At 36.2% G+C, this 21,565-nt stretch overlaps 1 protein-coding gene across 1 annotated transcript in view; it reads left to right on the forward strand.

The window, feature by feature from the left end:
• The window catches only part of NUDCD1 (NudC domain containing 1), an 80,166-nt gene extending 59,334 nt beyond the window's left edge, over positions 1 to 20,832 (forward strand). The window contains exons 9-10 of the mRNA XM_059165767.1: positions 17,736 to 17,895; positions 20,202 to 20,832. Coding sequence (XP_059021750.1) covers positions 17,736 to 17,895; positions 20,202 to 20,494 — 453 coding nt within the window. The 3' untranslated portion in view covers positions 20,495 to 20,832. The remainder of the gene's footprint in view (positions 1 to 17,735; positions 17,896 to 20,201) is intronic.
• The last annotated feature ends 733 nt before the right edge of the window (positions 20,833 to 21,565 follow it).

Consider the following 21,565-nt stretch of genomic DNA (forward strand, 5'->3'; position numbering starts at 1 on the left):
ACAAGTCTCAACAAATTCAGAAAGATTTGAATCCTATCTATCAAGCATCTTTTCCAGTCACAGTGTATGAAACTAGAAATCAATTACAAAAACAAAACTGGATAAAACACAGATACATAGAGGCTAAACAATTTTCTGATAAACAACCAGTGGGTCAATGCAGGAAATCAAAGAGGAATTCAAAAATTACCTGGACACAAATGGAAATAGAAACACAGTGGTTCAAATCTTTGGGATGCAGCAAAAGCAATTCTAAGAAGCCATACAGGCCTATCTCAAGAAACAAGAAAAATATCAATCTTACCTTTCAACTAATGGAATGAGAAAAAGAACAAAGCCAAAGTTAGTAGGAGGAAGGTAATAAATAGAACAGTAGTAAATGAAATAGAGACTAAATAAACAATAGAAAAGACCATTGAAATGAAAGCTGGTTCTTTGCAAAGATAAACAAAATTGATAAACCTTTTGCCAAAGTCATCAGGAAAAAGACTCAAATGAAACAGAAAAGAAAGAGAAGCTGAAACTGGTACCACAGAAATACAAAGAATTATAAGAGACTGTGGCAAAAAGTATACGCCAACAAATCGAATAACCTAGAAAATGGATAAATTCCTAGAAATATACAGTCTTCTGAGATTGAATCAGAAAGTAATAAAAAATCTGAACAGACTGATAACTAGTAGTGAAATTGAATCATTAATCAAAAAACCAAAGTCCAGGAACAGATGGTTTCAAAATTATATTCTAAAAATTTAAAGAAAAAGTAATACCTGTTCAAACTGTTTCAAATAATAGAAAAGGAGAGAATGCTTACAGGTTTATTCTACAAGGCTAACATTACCCTGATCCCAAAACCAGGCAAAGACACTTCTAAAAAAAATTACAGACCAGTATTTCTGATGAATATAGGTGTAAAAATCCTCAACAAAATACTACCAAACAAAATTCAACAATACATTAAAAGTATCACTCACCAATGATCCAAGTGGCATTTTTTCAGAAGGGTAAGAATGGTTCATTCTCCACAAATCTATCAACATGATAAACTACCTCAACAAAATGAAGAATAAAAATCATGAGATCATCTTCATAGATGCAGAAGAAGCATTTGACAAAATTTAGCATCCATTTGTGATTAAAAACTTTGAATAAAGTCAGGTGTAGAGAGAACATACCACAACACAGTAAATGCCATATCGGATAGGCCGCAGCTAACATTATACTCAAACTGAAAATTTTCCTTTAAGATCAGGAACAAGACAAGGATGTGTACTCTTGCCACTTTTATTCAACATAGTACTGGAAGTCCTAGTGGAAGCAGTAAGTCAAGAAAAAGAAAAAGGCCATCCAAATTAGTAGGGAGGAAGTAAAACCGAGTAGTTCTACTACTGGGTATTTACTCAAAGAAAACAAAAGCAATTCAGAAAAATATGCAGGGACGCTGGGGCTTTTGCTCTGTCAGTTAAGTGCCCCACTCTTGATTTAGGCTCAGGTCATGATCTGAAGATAGATTGAGCCCCTTGTTGGGCTCCAGCTGGGCATGGAGCCTGCTCAAGATTCTCTCTCTCCCTTTGTCTCTCCGCTCTTCTTCTCTAAAAATGGAAAACAAAAGCAAAAAAACAAAAACAAAACCCAAAAGGTATATGTACCCCTATGTTCACTGCAGTATTATTTACAATTGCCAAGGCATAGAAGCAACCCAAGTATCCATTGATAGAAAAATGGATAAAGAAGATGTGGTATGTGTTTACACACACAAAGGAATATTACTCAACTGTAAAAAAGTATGAGATCTTGCCATTTGTGACAATATGGATGGACATAGGTAGAGAAAATCACTCTAAGTGAAATAAGTCAGAGAAAGACAAATACCATATGATTTCATTTATATATAGAATCTAATAAAAAAATAGACAAAAAGCAGAAACAGACCCATAAATACAGAGAACAACCTGATTGTTGCCAAATGGGAGGGAATAGCCAAAACAGGTGAAGGGGAGTGGAAGAAACAGGCCTGTACTTGTGGAAAGAACAAGTCAGGGTGATGGAGGATGCAGGTATAAGGAATATAGTCCGTGGTATAGTGACAGTTGGTAGCCATGCTTCTGGATAGCATAGTATGTCATAGAGACTTGCCAAATCATTATGTTGTTCATCTGAAACTAATAGAACATTAGATGTTAGATAGTACTTCAGTTATTTAAAGAAAAAAGTAAAACTCTTTGCAGATGATGTAATGCTGTATATAGAAAACCCTAAAGATTCTGTCAAAAATTTGTTGGAACTAATAAGTGGATTTACACTAATTTTACAGGATACACAATCATTATACAGAAACCTGTTGTGTTTTTGTATACTAATTACTATCATAAAGAGAGATTAAGGACATCTCATTTATAGTTGCATCACAAGCAATTAAAGTACCCAGGAATAAATTAAACCAACGAGGTGAAAGACCTATCCTCTGAAAACTATAAGATTTGATGAAAGAAATTAAGCAAAACACAAGGAAATGGAAATACATACCATGCTTATGGATTGGAAGAATTTATATTGTTAAAATATCCGTATAACATTCAAAGCAATCTAGATGTTCAGCGAAATGCATATCAAAATACCAATAGCTATTTTCACAGAAAACAAAACATCCTAAAATTTATATGAAAAACAAAAGACCATAAATAGCCAAGGTATTCTTGAGAATGAAAATAGCTAGAAGTGTCATAATCCCAGATTTGAAACTATACTATAAGCCATAGGAATCGAAACAGAATGATATTGGCACGAAAATAGACCCATAAATTAGTGAAACAGAATAGAGAGCCCAAAATAAACCCATGCTGATATCAATTAATATACAACAAAGGAAGTAAGAGTATATGATGGGGATGGGGCACCTGGGTAGATTAATCGGTTAAGGGTCTGACTTTTGGTTTTGGCCCATGTCATGATCTCAGGGTCATGACCTCATGGGATTGAGCCTCATGTAGGGTTCTGTGCTCAGTAGGAAGTCTGCTTGGGATTCTCTTCCTCTCCCTCAGCCTTACTCCCTCCCAACCCCACACCCTGCTCTCTCTCAGATCTTTTATTAAAAAAATATATAGTGGGGAAAGATAGTTTTTTCAATAAATAGTGCTGGGAAAAGAATGAAACTGGACCATTTCTTTATACCATACACAAAAATAAACTCAAAATGGATTAAAAACCTAAATGTAAGAGCTAGAACCATGTAACTCCCAAAAGAACATATAGGCAGTAAAGGCTTATACCTCAGCCTTAGCAGTATTTTTCTAAATCTCTTTCCTTAGGCAAGGGAAATGGTAGCAAAAATAAACAGTTGGGACTACGCTAAACTAAAAATCTTTTCACATGGCAAAGGAAACCATCAACAAAATGAAAGATCAGTTACCTAGAGTTGGAGAAGAGATTTGCAAATGATATATCCAAAAAGGGATTAATACCAAAATACATAAAGAACTCCTACAACTCAACACACACCCTCACACACACATCTGTTTTTAAAATGGGCAGAGGACTTGAATAGACATTTTTCCAAAGAAGACACACAGATGACCAAGATACCTGTGGAAATATGCTCCACATTACTAATCATCAGGGAAATGCAAATCAAAACCACAGTGAATCACTATTTCATACCAGTGAGAATGGCTGGTGTCAGAAAAGACAAGAAATAAGAAGTGTTGGTAAGGATGTAGAGAAAAGGGAACCCTTGTGCACTTTTGGTGGGAATGTACATTGGTACAACCATTATGGGAAACATGGAGTCTCCTCCTGAAATTAGGAATAAAAATAACTACATGATACAGTAATTCCACTTCTGGGTATTTATTGAAAGGAAATAAAAACACTAAAAAAAGCACTAAGCCCCATTGTTCATGGTAGCATTATTTATGATAGCCAAGAACCAACATAGGGAAACAATGTGTGTCCATTGATGGATTAATAGATAAAGAAGATGTGTGTATACACACAATATAATATTTTTTAGCCGTAAAAAAGAATGAAAATTTGCCATTTGTGATAACATAGATGCACTTTATTACAGTAAGTGAAATAAGTCAGAAGCAAATATATGATCTCACTTACATGTGGAATCTCTAAAAACAAAACAAAGAACAAACAATAAAAACAGACTCATAAACACAGAGAACTGGTGGTTGCCAGAGCAGAGGGGGTAAGAAGACAGACAAAACAGGAGAAGGGGATTAAAAAGCACATACTTGGAATTATTTTAAAAAAAAAAGTCACAGGGATCAAAAATAATAGAGAATATAGTCAGTAATGTAACAACTTCAGTGACTTATGGTAACTATACTTATCATGATGAGCATTTTATAATGTTTATGATTGTTGGATCTCACTGTATTATATACCTAAAACTAATGTTGTATTACATGTCAACTGTACTTCAACTAAAAATAACAAATAATTACTATAAAAATGGGTTCTGGAGAGCATGTAGTGGTGGTAATTAAGAACATGGTTTTGGGAGCATATCTGAACTGAAATCCTAGTTGCCATTTATTAGCTTTTTTATTATTACTATTTTTTTTTTTTTACTTAAAAAAAATTTTTTTTTTAAGATTTTATTTATTTGACAGAGAAAGAGCGAGAAAGAGAACACAGCAGGGGTAGTAGGAAAGGGAGAAGCAGGCTTCCCTCCAAGCAGAGAGTCCAACGTGGGGCTCCATCCCAGGACCCTAAGATCATGACCTGAGCCAAAGGCAGACACTTAACAACCTGATCCAGGTGCCCCATTTATTAGCTTCCTAGCTTAGGTCTCTTCATGTCTTGATTTTGAGTTTTCCTCTTTTATAAAATGGCATAATATTCCCAATTCTGAAGTAGTAAGGTAGTTGGGTAAAATAATAGAAAATATGTATATATTGTTCTTTGCCTCCACTTCCTGGCACAGAGTTCCTGAAACCCTTAAAATTTCTTAAGTAAGCAGAGCAGGAGGAGCATCTTTTATTGTAATAACTGATTTTTTGATCCAGGTTCCAGACTCAGGGCCCCTAATCCTTTGATATTTGACCCTAGGTTATAGGAGTGTCTTTGTTCCAATGAGATGACTCTTGGTAGGCTCTTTCACCAGAAAACCATGCCATGATTATAAGCTTGGAACTTTTCAGCCTCGCCTCCTATCCTTTAGGAGAGGGAGAGAGACTAGAGACTGAGTCTGAGTTAATGATTGATCATGCCTATGTAATGAAACCTTCATGAAAGTCCGAAAAGTACAGGATTCATAGAGCTTCTGGGTTGCTGAACTCATGGAAGTACTAGGAAGGTGGCATGTCTGGTGAGGAAATGGAAGTTTTATGTGCCTTCATGTAGATCGGACTATGTATCTCTTCCCTTTAGATGTTCATTTTTATCTATTATATTTTTTATATTAAATGTGAGTTTTGTTAGCTCTCTTAGCAAATTATGGAACCCAAGGAGAGGGTCGTTAGAACACTGATGTGTGGCCATTCAGTACAGATGACAACCTGGGACTTGTGATTGGCATTTGAAGTGAAGATGTGCGAGAGAGTCTTGTAGAACTTGAGGCCTTAGACTTTGGGATCTGACACTGCCTCCAAGTAAATTGTGTCAGAACTGAACTGGATTTTAGGATAACACCCTGCTGGTGTCAGAAAACTGCGTGATGGGTGGAAAACCCCCACATCTGGTATCAGTTGTGAAAGTAAAGGAGAAACACAGGGAATATTTTTCCTTACACAGTTGTAGATAAAATCAACCCAGTGCTTAATTCATAGTAAGAAATGAGTAAAGTTTAGCAATTTGTTCTATGTATAGATTGTTCTATGTATGGATTTGGAATTAAATAATAGAATTTGGAATTAAGGATTCATACTAACTTTTCAGCCTGGCCTCCTAAAGAAACACTTTGTTTCTGAACAGATAAAGCCTTTTTCTTAATACTAATTTTCAATTTAATTTGGTAATAGCAGTGATTAGAGGTATTTAAATGTCTTTACTTTGACATTTAATCTTCAAAAGTCTTTAATTGCTAAGTGTTCTACAAAGAGAAGGAAAAGTCTATCAATTGACTACTTGAAATACATTTCAAAGTTTTCTCTAAAGAATATTTTACTCAAATTGTATCCTTACTAGTAGTTCAAAGATAAATACAATCTTTTCTTTAATATGAAAATAGAAGAAATGTGGGATTATATTTTTTTCACCAAATTGTTTATGGATTTAGGAATTTTTTAGGCAATAAATTTGACATTAGGAAAGAATGAGTTTGCCAAATAAATAAATTGTCTAGTATAAATTAATTCTTATCATTTAAGTGTTTAAACTGTGTTTAAAGTCTTTTTTTAATGGACTCTTGTTAAAATTTATTATTTGCCAAACATCTTATATAGAACATCCTGAAGAGAAAGTAACATTTTATTGATGGTTAAACATTAGTTACCCTGCTGTATATGACTATAGTAATATCCTTAGAGACATTTGAAATAAATTCTTTAATGCTATACTAGGTACCCTCAGCCTTCTCTATTTTTAAAATTTATTATCTGGTTATACCTGGTTTGTTTTAGTTCTTTTTACTGCAGATAAGCTATTGGGTATCACTTTCTTTGTCAGTGTGGGCCCAGAGCAGTCATCCTTTTCCTTCTTTCTTTCTTTTTTTTTTTTTTTAATTTTTAAAGATTTTATTTATTTATTTGACAGAGAGAGATCACGAGTAGGCAGAGAGGCAGGCAGAGAGAGAGAGAGGAGGAAGCAGGCTCCCTGCTGAGCAGAGAGCCTGATGCGGGACTTGATCCCAGGACCCCGAGATCATGACCTGAGCTGAAGGCAGCGGCTTAACCCACTGAGCCACCCAGGCGCCCCTTTTCCTTCTTTCTTATTTGCTGTCCCATTTTGCTCTTGGACACCAAGTTGTGACCTTGAGGTGGTGGCACCTGTTCAGGGAACTTCGAACTTATTATTTTTTGGGTCTCACAGGTAATTGCCCTTGCCAGATAATGGATAATATCTCACTTCCCATTTTGACTGCTTCAAAGTATGATACAAGATTTTTGTTGTTCTACAGACATGTTGATATTTTTTGTTTAAGTAGGATCATACAGAAGTGCAATTAATTGTATTTAATTATCATACTTCATTTTCATTTTACTTAATTCACTCAGCAAAACTAGTTACTTCATTTGTAAAATTAATTCTGATTTTTTCTTTTGGACAAAATTATGTTGTGTGGATTTTTAGAGTTTGCAGGGATGAGAGAAAACCTTTGGAATTATCTTGAGATGACTGTTTAGTGTGAACATATGTGGAGATCAGGGGGAGCAGTAGAAACAATCTTTTTGAGATCTCGAACCAGAGGGTCATTCTATAAAAAAAAAAAAAAAAAAGCATTAGCAGGTCAGGTCTAATGGAGAGTGCAGTATTGTTAAGAAAATAGCACATAGTTTTGATAAACAGGTAATCTACTTATTTCTTGAGAACCAAATGACCCTTACTCCGTACTTCAGTGCAGTGCATGACATCCTTCGATTATTTTCCCTAAGTAACACAAGTCTTAAGCTGCTGGAAGAAGAGCATCAAATCTTAGCATACCGGGGGCTCAGAAGAAGACCTATTGCTGCTGAAGGGACTAAAAGTAAAAATTTTTAAAAACACCATCTCTGGGCCTGGGAGAGAAATCAGATAATCCAAGGCCCAGACTATTAGAAATTTTCTACCACTAGAGGAAGGACAGTATCCTCCTGCCACCATGGGGCTAGGAAGGACCGAGAACTGACAACAGCAGTCTACCACTAAAGGAGTAAGAGCATAGAGAGACTCTCTGAGAGGCCGATGTAGTGTGAAAGCCTAAATAAAGCTGGGGATGAAATAATAGAACTGAGGAAAATGTTCAATCAGTTCAACCCCCACCAGAGTATAACTTTACACTAGTGGAGGTTGAAGCCAGAGATACACTAAGAGTAACCATAATAACAGAACTCAAGCTTAGATCAGCCTTTCACAACCTGACTCTTCATAACCTTCCACACTAATGACCTACCAGAAGTGTGTCCATTCCCAGGCATAAATACTATTTACTTCATTCTCCACTGTTTTTCACATCCAGTATTCAATCAAAAATCACAAGGACAAAAAAATAAATAAATAAATAAATAAAAGACACACAAAGAGAAGAAAATAAAAACATTCTACTATCAAGAAACAAGGCAGACCAGGTAATCAGACTCAAATGATCTGTATTTTGGAACTACCAGACAAGGAACTTAAAGTAACTGTGTGATGTTAAAGAGTTTAGTGGAAAGGTTAGTTACATACATACATATATAAATGCAGAATTATAGGAGAGAGAAACTACAAAAGAATAAAATGAGTATTCTAGAAAAAACAACAAGAACAACAAGAATGCCTTCAACAAATTCATCAGTATAGTCAATAGATCTGTGGAAAAAGAATTATGGACCTTGAAAATAGGTTATTAAAAATTAGTAGAACCTAAACCAAAGTGGAGTGGGATAGGGATTAATAAAAACTGAGCATTTAGGAACATTTATATCTGATTGGAATCCCAGAAGAGATATGGAACATTCACCAAATAGACCATATTCTGGCCCACAAAATAATCCTCAACAAATTTTAAAAATGAGAATCCTAACCAGAATGTTCTCTGACCATAACAAATTAATTATTAGTAAAACAGAAAAATCTGGAAAATACACAAATAATTTGGAAATGAAATAACACATTTCTAAGTAACCCGTGAGCTATAGTGGACCTCACAAAGGAAGTTAGGAACTACTGTATTGAATGAAAATGAAGGACAGTATACCAGTAGGATGCTGCTAAAGCAATGCTTAGAGGGAATTTTTGTAGTATTACAGATTATATTAGAAAAGGAAAAGTGTATCAGTTTAATAGTTTAAGCTTGTACTTTAATCTAGGAAAAGAAGAGCAAACCAAATTTAAAGCAAATGGAAGAAAAGAAACTTAATAAAAGTCAGAGTAGAAATCAGTGGAACTGAAAATAATGAAACCAAGAGCTCATCCTTTGAAAAGATCAAACTTGGCAAGTCTCTAGCCAGAATAACCAAGGAAAAAGAAGAAACAGGTTACCAATATCAGGAAGAAAAATGTACATAAAGGTACAAAGACACTAAGATGTAACAATGGAGTATTACAAACAACTCTGTTTTCATATATTGGACAATTTAAGTGAAACAAATTCCTTAAAAGACAAGAATTACCACAGTTCACTCAAGAAGGGACTGATGGCTTTAGTAGTCCTAATATCTGTTAAGAAGGTTGAATTTCTTGTTGAAAACCTTCTAACAAAGGAATCTCCAGACCTAGATTGCTTCACTGGTATTTTACCAAAAGAAGAAACAGTATCATCCATCTATAGATTATCCCAGGAAATAAAAGGAATACCTCTCAACTTATTTTAGAAGGCCCAGTACTCTAATAGCCAAAGATATGACCCAAAAAAGTATGAAAAAAGAGAAACCAATATTGTCATGAATAAAACGCAGAGATTCTCAGTAAAATATTAGTAAATGAAATCCAGCAATAAGTAAAAAGATAGTACATCGTGACCAAGTATGGTTTATCTTGGGAATTCAAGGCTGATTCAGCATTCAAATATCAATCAGTGAAATTCAGCATTATCATTAGACTAAAGAAAAATATTTTAGCCACATGTATGCAATTTATGATTTTTTTAAAAATGCTTGGTAAACTAGGAATTGAAGGTAACTGCCTCCCTGAGAAACCTAGAGTTAACATTGTGCTTTATGGTAAAAGACCAAATGCCTCCCCCTAAGACTGGTAACAGACAAGGGTGTGTCCTCATTACTTCTACTGAGCATCATGCTGGAAATCCATGCTAGTAAAGTGAGGCAAGAAGAAGTAGTAAAAAGTGTAAATAATTACCACAAGATTCCAGTACTGTTATGAAAAGAATGAAATCCAACATTTTTTAGGTGTTACCTTAAAATCAGTGTTTATATGCAATTCCTTTATCCAGTCTTATTTTGCAACTTTGAATGGAATTATAAGCCTGTTTTCCTATCATGGCCACTGACCAACCCAGGAAGGATCAAACATCTCTCAGGGGCATAATTTTTGCTTGTTTGTTAGTGACATAATCTTGTTTATTTAGCTGTGTGGAATATTTGATTTAAAATGAAGACAAGGAAGGCTGGAATTTATTAAATAAGATGAATATTACACAATCTCTTACTACACATAGAATTCTAAATTATTGGGGCGCCTGAGTGGCTCAGTGGGTTAAAGCCTCTGCCTTCGGCTCGGGTATTGATCCCAGGGTGCTGGGATTGAGCCCCACATCAGGCTCTCTGCTCGGCGGGGAGCCTGCTTCCTCCTCTCTCTTTCTCTGCCTGCCTCTCTGCCTACTTGTCAATAAATAAATAAAATCTTAAAAAAAAAAAAAGAATTCTAAATTTGTTTACCTCATTAAATTTTTTTTTTCTGTCTCACAGTAATTATTTAAAGTTAGTACCATCAGACTAGTTAATTTTATTTTTTTTAAACTTCCAGAAACTTGGTTTTGAGAGTATATTTCAAGCATCCAAATCTTATTTCAAGAATAATTTGTTCACTTCTTCTGAGCAGAACTGCAAACTACTGAAACATGTATATTATAGGAGGGTATAAAATTAAAAGTGATGGGCATACAGGTATGATAAAATAGATTTTGTTTTTATAATAAAATAGATAAAATAGAATTTATTTGACAGTAAAATGACAAGAAGATAATGAATTTTGTGTTTCTTAGTTTTGAAATGGTGCAAGGGTTTAGAAATTTGTCTAAATTAAATATGCTGATTCACAGTAAGGGTTTTCTTTTTAATAGTCATTCATACATTTCTTAGGCATTAAATTGTTTAGTGCTGTATGATTCCATGAAGATCACTGCTAAGTTGCTATGCTTTCCCCATGATATTGTTCATCTCTTTTGTTTACTTTGGAATGCCAATAATATTTAAGGAAGAATATATAGAAGATTCCTAGAATGGTAATAAAGAATATTTGCATTTACTAAGTTTTTTCTCCATGCCAAACAGTATGTAGGTGTTTGAAGTAAATTGTATCCATTATAACAACTGTGAAATAAGTAGTATTATTATATATTTACAGGAGAATAAAATAGGGACTAAGTACCCTACCTAGAATCATAGTTCTCATCCGCAAAGAGTATGTAAAGAAAATGAGATAAGTTCTATAGGAGAAGTATAAATTACTGTTGCCTCAGAAGACAAGGTACTATTTGAATACAGCATAAAGTACAGGCAGACCTCGTTTTATTGTGCTTCACAGATGCAGTGTTTTTTGTTTGTCGTTTTTCTTGGTTTTGTTTTGTTTCACAATTCAAGGTTTCTGGCAACTCTGTGCTCAGCGAGTCTAGTGATGCCATTTTCCAACAGCATTTGTTCACTCTGTCTCCTTGTCACATTTTGGTAATTCTTAAAATAATTTTTCAAAAAGTTTTGAAAAAATGTATTTGTTATGGTCATCTATGGTCAGTGATCTTTAATGTTAACTTTGTTAACTGTTTTGGGGTGCCACAAACCTCGCTTGTATAAGATGACAAACTTAATCTGTAAATGCTGTATGAATTCTGACTGCTTGACCAACCCGGACATTTCCCTCTCCAACCCTCCCTAGTCCCTAAGACACAACAATATTGAAATTAAGCCAATTACTAACCCTACAATGGCTTCTAAGCATTAAAGTGAAAGGAAAGATTGCATGTCTCTCATTTTAAAATCAAAAGCTAGGCCTCTTGCCCCAGATGGTTAGCCACCTTGTGAATGCAAAGGAAAAGTTCTTGAAGGAGATTAAAAGTGCTACTCCAGTGAACGCACCAGTGATAACACACACAGCCTCAGCTGAGATGGAGAAAGTTTTAGTGGTCTGGATAGAAGATGAAACCAGCCACAACACTCCCTGATGCCAAAGATCCACCCAGAGCAAGACCCCACCTCTCTTCAATTCTGTGAAGGCGGGGAGAGGGTAAGAGCTGTAGAAGAAAAGTTTGAAGGTAGCAGAGTTTGGTTCATGAGGTTTAAGGAAGGAAACCATCTCCATTACCTGAAAGTGCAAGGTGAAGCAGCACAGCAAGTTATCCAGAAGATCTAGCTAAGATCGTTAATGGTGGTGGCTACACTCAACAACAGATTTTCAGTGTAGACAAATCAGCTTTATATTGGAAGATGCCACCTAGGACTTTCATAGCTGGAAAGGAGAAGTCAGTGCCTGGCTTCAAAGCTGCAAAGAACAGGCTTGACTGTCTTACTAGCAGTGAATTCAGCTGGGGTTTTTAAGTTGAAGCCAGTGCTCATTTACCATTCTGAAAATCCTAGAGCCCTTAAAAATTATGCTAAATCTGCCTGCCTTTGCTATACAAATGGAAAAAAGCTGGTTGACAGTGCTTTTTTTTTTAATAACATGGTTTACTTTACATTTTAAGCCCTCTATTAAGACCTGCTGTTCAGCAAAAAGTTCAAAATTTTATGGTTCATTGACAATGCATGTGGTCATCCAAGAGCTCTGATGGAGATGTTACAGTGTGATTAATGTTGTTTTCCTGCCTGCTAACACAACATCCATTCTGCAGTCCATGGACCAAGGAGTAACTTTGACTTTGAAATCTTATTTAAGAAACACACTTTATAAGGCTATAGATTGTGATTCCTCTGATGGATCTGGGCAAAATCAGTTGAAAACCTGGAAAAAGTTTCCATTTAAGGTGCCAGTAAGAACATTCTTGATTCTTGGAAAGAGGTCAAAATACCAATTTTGATAAGAGTTCGGAAGTTGTTGATGATTTTGAGGGGTTTGAGGGGTTCAAGACTTCAGGGAAGGAAGTAAAAGCAGATATGGAAATAGCCAGAGAACTAGAGTTAGAAGGAAAGTCTGAAGATGTGACTGAGTTGCTGCAACCTCATGATAAAACTTGTACTGGTGAACATTTGCTTCTTAAGAGCAAAGAAAGTGGTTTCTTTTGGTGAAACCTACTCCTAGTGAAGATGCTATGAAGATTATTGAAATAGACAACAAAGGATTTAGAATATCACATGAGTTGACTCAATTTTTTTTCTTTTTTTTAAAGATTTTATTTATTTATTTGACAGAGAGAGAGCAAAGTAAGTAGAGCAGCAGGCAGAGGGAGGGAAAGAAGCAGGCTCTCTGCTGAGCAGGGAGTCTGATGTGGGGCTCGATCCCAGGGCCCTGGGATTATGACCTGAGCCAAAGGCAGCCGCTTAACCAACTGAGCCACCCAGATGACCCTTGACTCTCAATTTTCAAAGAAATTCTGCTATGGGTAAAATGTTTTCAGACGGCATCACATACTACAGAAAAGTTGTTCATGAAAGGAAGAATCAGTCAATGCAGATAATTCCAGGTTGTCTTATTTTAAGAAATTGCCACAGCCACCCCTAGCCTCAGCAATAACCACCCTGATGAGTCAGCAGCCATCAACATCAAGGCAAGACCTTCTGCCATCAAAAAGATTACAGCTCAGGGCGTCAGCGTGGCTCAGTCGGTTTGCATCTGCCTTTAGTTCAGGTAATAATCTCAGGGTCTGTGATCAAGCCTCACACTGGGCTCTCTGCCCAGCGGGGAGCCTGTTTCTCTCCCTCTGCCTCCCACTCCACCTGTTTGTGTGCTCTCTCTCTCTCTCTCTCTCCATCAAAAAAATAAAACCTTACCCAAAAAAAGAAAAAAAAAAGATTACAACTCACCAAAAGCTCATGTACTGACTAGCATTTTTTAACAGCTAAGTATTTTTAAATTAAGGTATGTACATTGTTTTTAGACCTGCTGTTGTACACTTAACAGACTACAGTATGGTATAATCGTAACTTTTATATGCACCGGGAAACCAAAAAATTCATTTGGCTTTATTGTGATAATTCATTTTATTGTGGTGGCCTGGAGTCAAAGCTGCAACATCTCTGAGGTATGCCTGCATATAATAGTCAGGATATGCAGTGAGCAGAAAAGGCATGGTGACAAAGGAGTGGAACATAGGGGAAGCAGTTTTATAAGTTATGATCTAGTTTTGCTAAATGCTAGGTTATGAGGAGAGTGATAGGAGCCAATACTGGAAAGGTATGTTGGGGTCAGGTTTTGAGAAGCTTTCAAAAATGCCATTCAAACCAGTTCGGACATTTTTCTTTAAACATTGGAAAAAACCTGGGGACATAGAGGAAGTCTCTTGACACACAGTATGCTATGTACTTGGTTGAGTGTGGAAGCTGCTGACCCTGATCATCTTCCAGTGGGTATTTGAGAACTTAATCATAATAATTTTTGCTTTACAAAATCTTCAATTATTCTAACTGTAGATAGAATTAAATTTTCCCAACTCGAATGACAGATTAGCTTTGTTGAAAATGTTTTTAAAATAATGATTTCTTTCATAAAATATTCATTTAAAAGTATTTCTCTAGAACATGGAAACGGGAAGACAAACTTGTGGTTCTCCAAATTGTCTTGTGTGATAGGTGGTCTATTTGTTTCCTGTTGGCTGCTGTAACACATCAGCACAAATTTAATGGCTTGAACAACACAAATTAATTATCTTAAGTTCTAGAGGTTAGAGGTCCTAAAATGAAGCTTTGGGACTGCATTTCTTCTCTAGGCTATAAGGGAAGAATCCCTTTTCTTGCTCTTCTTTTCCCTTGCTTGCTTCTGTAGGCTGCCTGCATCCCTGGGCAGGTGGGTGCAACTGCATAGGATCTTGTAGGTTTTCTCTGCTATCACTCTGCTTTTGTGGTCTGTCACCTTCTGTATCTGTGTTTCCTTCCTCTTACAAGAACCCTTGTTCAGGATGCCCCTGTGGCTCAGTTGGTTAAGAGTCTGCCATCAGCTCAGGTCATGAGCCCAGGGTCCTGGGATCAAGTCCCACTTAGGGCTCCCTGCTCAGCAGGGAGTCTGCTTCTCCCTCCCCCTCTGCCTGCCACCCCTGCTACTTGGGCGTGCTCTCTCTGACAAATGAAGAAAATCTTTAAAAAAATAAAAAGCCCTTATTAATACATTGGGTCCATCCAGGGAGGACAGGATTAGCTCTCTAGTTCAGGATCCTTAAGTAAATCGTATTTACAAAGGCTCTTTTGTCAGTGGATGGTATCCATGCATATTAAGAATCTCACATAAATATGATAATTCATTTGGGATGATATACTTGATGCTGGAGGTTCTCAAGAGTTCAAGCGGCTCATATAAACATGGGAATAGGGGAAGTTCCCAGAGCAACTGATGGTTGAATGGAATCTTGGAGGGTGAGAAGGAATCCATCAGGCAAGAAAGGGTAAGAAGAGTCCAGGCAGAATGCTGTGTGAAAGATATGGCAGAAGCAAACCATGTGAGATTTCTGTTTCTCTAATTAGTAGTACTTTGACTTCACTGTAATGGAGCCACACATAAAGTAAGTGGGAGCGGAAGAAAAGGAACATGTAAGTGAATAATGGGCACATGGCAAGAGACCTACACCCCCATCTTCTTATTTCATGACTGATCTCCCTCAGTGGTTAGCCTTTTACTTGGTGGTTCAGGGCCGTGTGTTCTCTCGCAGTGTTGTCTGTTCATGCCAGGGTCTGAGTATACCAGGATCCAAGGTACATTATTTTCATTGTTAATACCAATTACATTCTTAAGGCACTTGGTTCATAAAATTAAATGAATCTTTATGAAAATATTTTTCAACCCATATTTGTATTTCAACTATTTTTTTTTCTCTGAAAGCCCTTGGTAAATAAATAAATGAGAATATTAGAGGGACACGCAGGGAAGAGGGCTGAAGCGGTGTTGGATCTGTCAAGCTTACTATTAAAGGCCATGCAGTCGGTGGTTTTGAAAGTAAACCCCGTTTAGCCAGTGATTAACAGGAGCAGAAGCAAACCGTGTGAAATTGCTGTTTTTGTAATTAATAGTATTTTGACTCTACTGTAATGGAGATACATATAAAGTGAGAGTGGAAGAGTAGGAACATCTAAATCAGAATAAGGCCAACCCCCCCCCCTTTTTTTTTTTAAGAAAAATGTACCAGTTTTAAGTGTTTTTCACTGTTACATAAACAAAGCTGCATAAACATCCTTGTAAGTATCTCTACATATACGCCGGTATAATCTGTGAACACAGTCTGCCGGCCTCTCCTTCTGTAGGTAACAAACAAAACTGCTATCCCCAGGCATTGCTGGGCAACAGAAATTGGGTTGCTCTGTCACAGGATCTCCTGTGGGCAGGAGCCTGTGCAGGCACAGCTGTACCAACAAGTCCTCTTGCTGGAGAGTCACTTCACGGTCTTCCCTATTGAATACAGGTCAGGGCTCTACCTCTCATTTTAACCCAATGTTTTATTCTCCGGTCTGCCCTGAAACTCATGAGAGCAATTCAGTATTTACCACGTACTGTGCATAATTTGTGTTCTCTACATTCAGTCTGATTTTGTTGGTATTTAGGCATTTTAAACTCTGATAATAACATTTCTGTAAAGAATATTATTTCAACCTATTTTCATTAAAAGAAGGAGTCTTGTAGGTAGAATCCAAGTGGGAGTCTCAGCCTGTTGGTTTTATGTTAAAATAAATTGCTATAGTCGTTTATCTTGCAATAAAAATATACATAATAAACATTCTCGACATTGATACTATAATTAAATAGTACTTCAAAATAAATAATTTTGCACACAGACAGATTTGAGCTTGAATCCCAGCATTGTGATTTTTCTTTGTAGCCTAAAACAAGTTCTCAAAGTTTCCAAGTATGTTCTTTTATCTATTAAATGAAGATAATAATAGCCTTATAGGTTGAGATTAATATTTATAACATGGTTGGTATATAAGCACATGTTCATAAATCCTAGTAGCTATCATTGTTCTTGGTAATTATTACAAGTTAGCCATTTGTAAACTTCATATTTGTATTCTGTGGTTTAAAAAATTGATACTGCATTTAAAATTTAAGGTTTAAAAAATATTCTGCCTATAAATCAGTCTTTTATATCATGTTTTAAATAAACTAGGTTACTAACAGTTGAGAGGCATTATAGTATAGTGGTTACGAACATAGATTCCAGGGACACCTGGGTGGCTCAGTCCATTAAGTGTCTGCTCTTAGCCCAGATCATGATCCCAGTGTCCTGGAATCCAGATCTGCGCTGGGCTTCCTGCCAAGCAGACAGCCTGCTTCTCTCTCCTGCTGCTGCCCCTGCTTGTGCTCTCTCTTTCTGTCAAATAAATGGATAAAATCTTAAAAAAAAAAAAAGATTCTGGGTTCAAATCTCAGCTAACTTTAGGCAAGTAACTTAAAGGCTCTGTGTACCACTTTCCTCAACTTTAAAACAGACATGAGGGGCATCTGGGTGGCTCAGTCGGTTAAGCCACTGCCTTTGGCTCAGGTCATGATCCCAGGGTCCTGGGATCAAGTCAAGTCCCACATAGGGCTCTCTGCTCAGCAGGGAGCCTGCTTCATCCCCCCTTTCTCTCTGCCTGCCTCTCTGCCTACTTGTGATCTTTGTCTGTCAAATAAATAAAATCTTAGAAAAAAAAAAAAAGACATGACACTAGCACATTTCTCCCAGGTGCATTTCTGAAGAGGTAATCAGATAATGCATATAGAAAGTTTAGAAAAGTTGCTGACATAGCACTGTATGTCAGTTATTGGCATCATCACGATTACTTTGTTAATTATTCTTTGTCACTTTGTTTTAGGTGAATCTTGGAAGCAACCAGTACCTTTTCTCTGTCATAGTGGATCCTAAAGAAATGCCCTGCTTCTGTTTGCGCCATGATGTTGATGCCCTACTCTGGCAACCACATTCCAGCAAACAAGAGGATATGTGGGAACACATTGCAACTTTCAATGCTTTAGGTATAAAGCTAGCTCTTTGCAAGTATTTTCCATTCTGTCAAAAATTATGGTCTTTTTTTTTTAAGTTCATTTTTTTTAAATTTGAGTTTAATTTTAAACGTTAATACTTTTGGGACAGAATAGTAGAATTAATCTGTTTTTATGCTTGTACAGAAGGTCAACTCGGACTAGAAATCAAAGTGATTATCTAACCACTTGAATCATTCTAATCAGTCATTTGTTTATTCCAAGTAAACTATTCTGAATTAGAACATGAATAGTGGGTTTCATAATATCCTGCACGGAACTTGTATTTAGGTTTCCTCTGAGTAATCTTCAAAAACATGATAAAATTGCTCTAAGATAATGCACATGAGGAGACATCTTTCATGGAACTTCTGTGCAAAAGAGAGCCATTGTAATGAACACATTTAGAGAAATGGTGTTAAGCAGAAACCAAATTCATTCTGTAAGATAAAAGGGAAAATGATTTTAAAACTGTCTCAAAAATTTAATCAACATAATTGTAGACTTATGCAATAATTGATTTAATGTCTAAATAATATTATGTGGTAGAAGTTTATATAAATAAAACACAGTTATTGCTTTACTGAGTGATTTTAAACTGGCAATAGGAAGTAAAATTATACATTCTGAATATAACCTTAATTATAGAGATTTGTCCATTTTCCTTTATATTTAATAATACAGGCTACTTAATGGTTAATTCAGACTCCAAATGGATTTTTATGATACAGAATACAGAGTTTTGTTGAAAAATTTAAATGTCTAGCCTCTGTACCACAGTTCACAATTCTGAATCTTTTTTCAGTGAAGGGGTATCATATAATTTTTATATGCTCAGATTCTTCATTTGTATCACTAAATCTGTTATCATAGATGAGTTCTACTGTGCTTAAATAGAAGTTTAATCATTACATTAGATACATAGTCTTGAGATATTAGATACATTTAATTATCTCGGGGTTAGCCTGGAGAGCTAATTCTAAAACACTCAAATAGGTATCAACATCCCCTTCACTTTTTCCCCCTCAAACCCTGCTTAATATTAAAAACCGGTATTGAAAGGTGTCTGGGTGGCCAGGTGGTTAAGTGTCCAGTTCTTGATTTCAGCTCAAGTCAGGATCTTAGGGTCATGGGATCGAGCTCAATGTGGGTCTCAGTGTAGCATCTGCTTGAGATTCTCTCCCTTTTCCTCCTCCCTCCCCCGTATTTGTACGCACACACGTTCTCTCCCAAATAAACAAAATCTTAAAAAAACAGTAGTCATCTTCCTGTGCTCAGTTGTTCCTTTGTTCATTATTTGGTGAGATCTCAATTTACATTAGTGTCCCATTTTTTATTTCACATGTTATAATATTTAGTAACTGTTCCAATCTGAAAATCCTAATTTATATTTTAGAACATAAGTGCCCTTTAACCTGTAAAGATTTTCTTAAAAGACAAGATTTTTTTCAAAGTGTGGTTTCAAGGGATGTCCTAATTGAGTTTTTAAAATTAGATACTTGAATTTTCATTCCAGCTGTAGTTATCTCCAGATTCTACTTCTGGAAGCCGAAGTACAACAAAATCCTATTACACTGTTGGTACTGGTGCATAAAAAAACCACTAACATTACAGAAATAATAAGAGAATGCACTGTCATATTAGCATTTTCAGGCTTGGGGCCTATATTATGGACACACTCCAGAAATTACAGAGGTATTCTAGAATTTTTTCTCATTTTTTTCTCATAAAAAAGAATTCTGTATAATGCTACATCTGTGATTGATGAGCCTAATTATTTTTTTTTAAAGATTTGAGGGAGAGAGTACAAGGGAGCACAAGCAGGGGGAGGGGCAGACAGACTCAAGCAGGCTTCACACCCAGTGAGTAGCCAGTTGCTCGGCCCAGCCCCACAACCTTGAGATTATGACCTGAGCTGAAATCAAGAATCTGATGCTTAACAGATTATTAAATTGGCATTTAAAGATAGTTTGACATGTTTTCAATTCTATTGATTATAGATTTTTAGTGTTTTAATTATTCATGGAAGTAATTAAGGAACTGTTTTATTTTTCTTAAAGAGGTAAAACCTTACCTATTTTGTTCCTTAGGAATTAAAGCTATTTTTGCAGCAGTTGGGAGAAACTGATTATGGCTAATCATTAATGGTTCAGAATTCAACCACTGTTGAGTATTTATGGTGTATATTTTATTGAGGCATTTTAATGTAGTAAAAACTATGAAATATTAAATGCTTAATCACATTTTTCTTTTTTTTAATACATAGCGTTTTTATTTGTTTGTCTCTTATTTCTTGTCAGGCTACGTCCAAGCATCAAAGAGAGACAAAAAATTTTTTGCCTGTGCTCCCAATTACTCTTATGCAGCCCTCTGCGAGTGCCTTCGCCGAGTATTCATCTACCGCCAGCCCACTCCCATGTCCACTGTACTGTACAACAGAAAGGAAGGCAGGCAAGTAGGACAGGTTGCTAAGCAGCAGGTAGCAAGCCTAGAAACCAACGATCCTATTTTAGGCTTTCAAGCAACAAATGAGAGATTATTTGTTCTCACTACCAAAAACCTCTTTTTAATAAAAGTAAATACAGAGAATTGATTACCCCAACATGTTGGCTTCTCTGTAGTGGAAAGGTATTCAGTGATAGCCAGAAGGTTGGCAGTTATACTATAACCTGTTAAGTTTTACTATGTTAAATAAAATTATCTTGTATGAATTTTTTATTTTTTAAAGGATATTGGAAATATATTCAAGAGATTATGATTCTATAGAAGTTATGGGGGGAAAACTGCAAATTTAAAGGAAATTGGCTTCTATTAAAAAAGTAAAGAAAGTATTAGTATATATAATTTTTTTAAAAAACAGGCTGTGGAATTTCATCTTTTATATGAAAGATGTACAAGTCAGTGTTTAAAAATAAAAATATTTATCATGTACTCCTTGTTCATTGATACAGTTTCCTCATTCTGTGCCTATAGAATTTTTGGAGAATAGTTAAACTGCTGATTCTTGTAAATACTTATTTAAGTGGACTAAACAGCTGAAGTTGAGGAGGAATACAACCAACGTACAGCGGGTTCAGTATGGGTACAGTTTGCTGAAGACTAAGATTCTTGTTTTCAAATTATTGAATTTTTATCCATTTGTTCTTCCACAAACAGAGAGATGATAAGATTCCACAAAGTGTAGCTCTTATGCATTGCTATACAACAGACTGTCTCAGAACTCAGTGATTTAAAACAAGGACAGTTAAAAATCCATGATTCACTGATTGGGCCATCTCTGTTCTTTCTACATGGCAGAACAAAGGAACTGGTGGGTGCCATTTCTCTCGCCTGCGCCCAGCCTAGATACATAAACACCAGCAGGAACCAGCCCAGCTTGAACACTCTCGACCTAGCTTGCTAACAGTGTGCCCCAGCCCTGTGTAACTACACAGATCTTCCCCCAACTCTCACAGCAAACCAGCACTGACCTTGCTAACACTGCACACCCAATCCCTGTATTCTGTGGACTTCCTTCCAACACACCCTCGGTAGGAATCCATCCAAAGAGGTGCCACAAACATGGCAGTGTGCAAGCAGCCCTGATGCGCCACCCCAAAGTGACTCCTGCCCAGGAAGTGGGGGACATAACCACCACACACACCAGTCCTAACTGAAGTCCCAG

Source organism: Mustela lutreola, chromosome 3 (genome assembly GCF_030435805.1).
Source record: "Mustela lutreola isolate mMusLut2 chromosome 3, mMusLut2.pri, whole genome shotgun sequence".
In the NCBI taxonomy this organism is placed as follows: Eukaryota; Metazoa; Chordata; class Mammalia; order Carnivora; family Mustelidae; genus Mustela; species Mustela lutreola.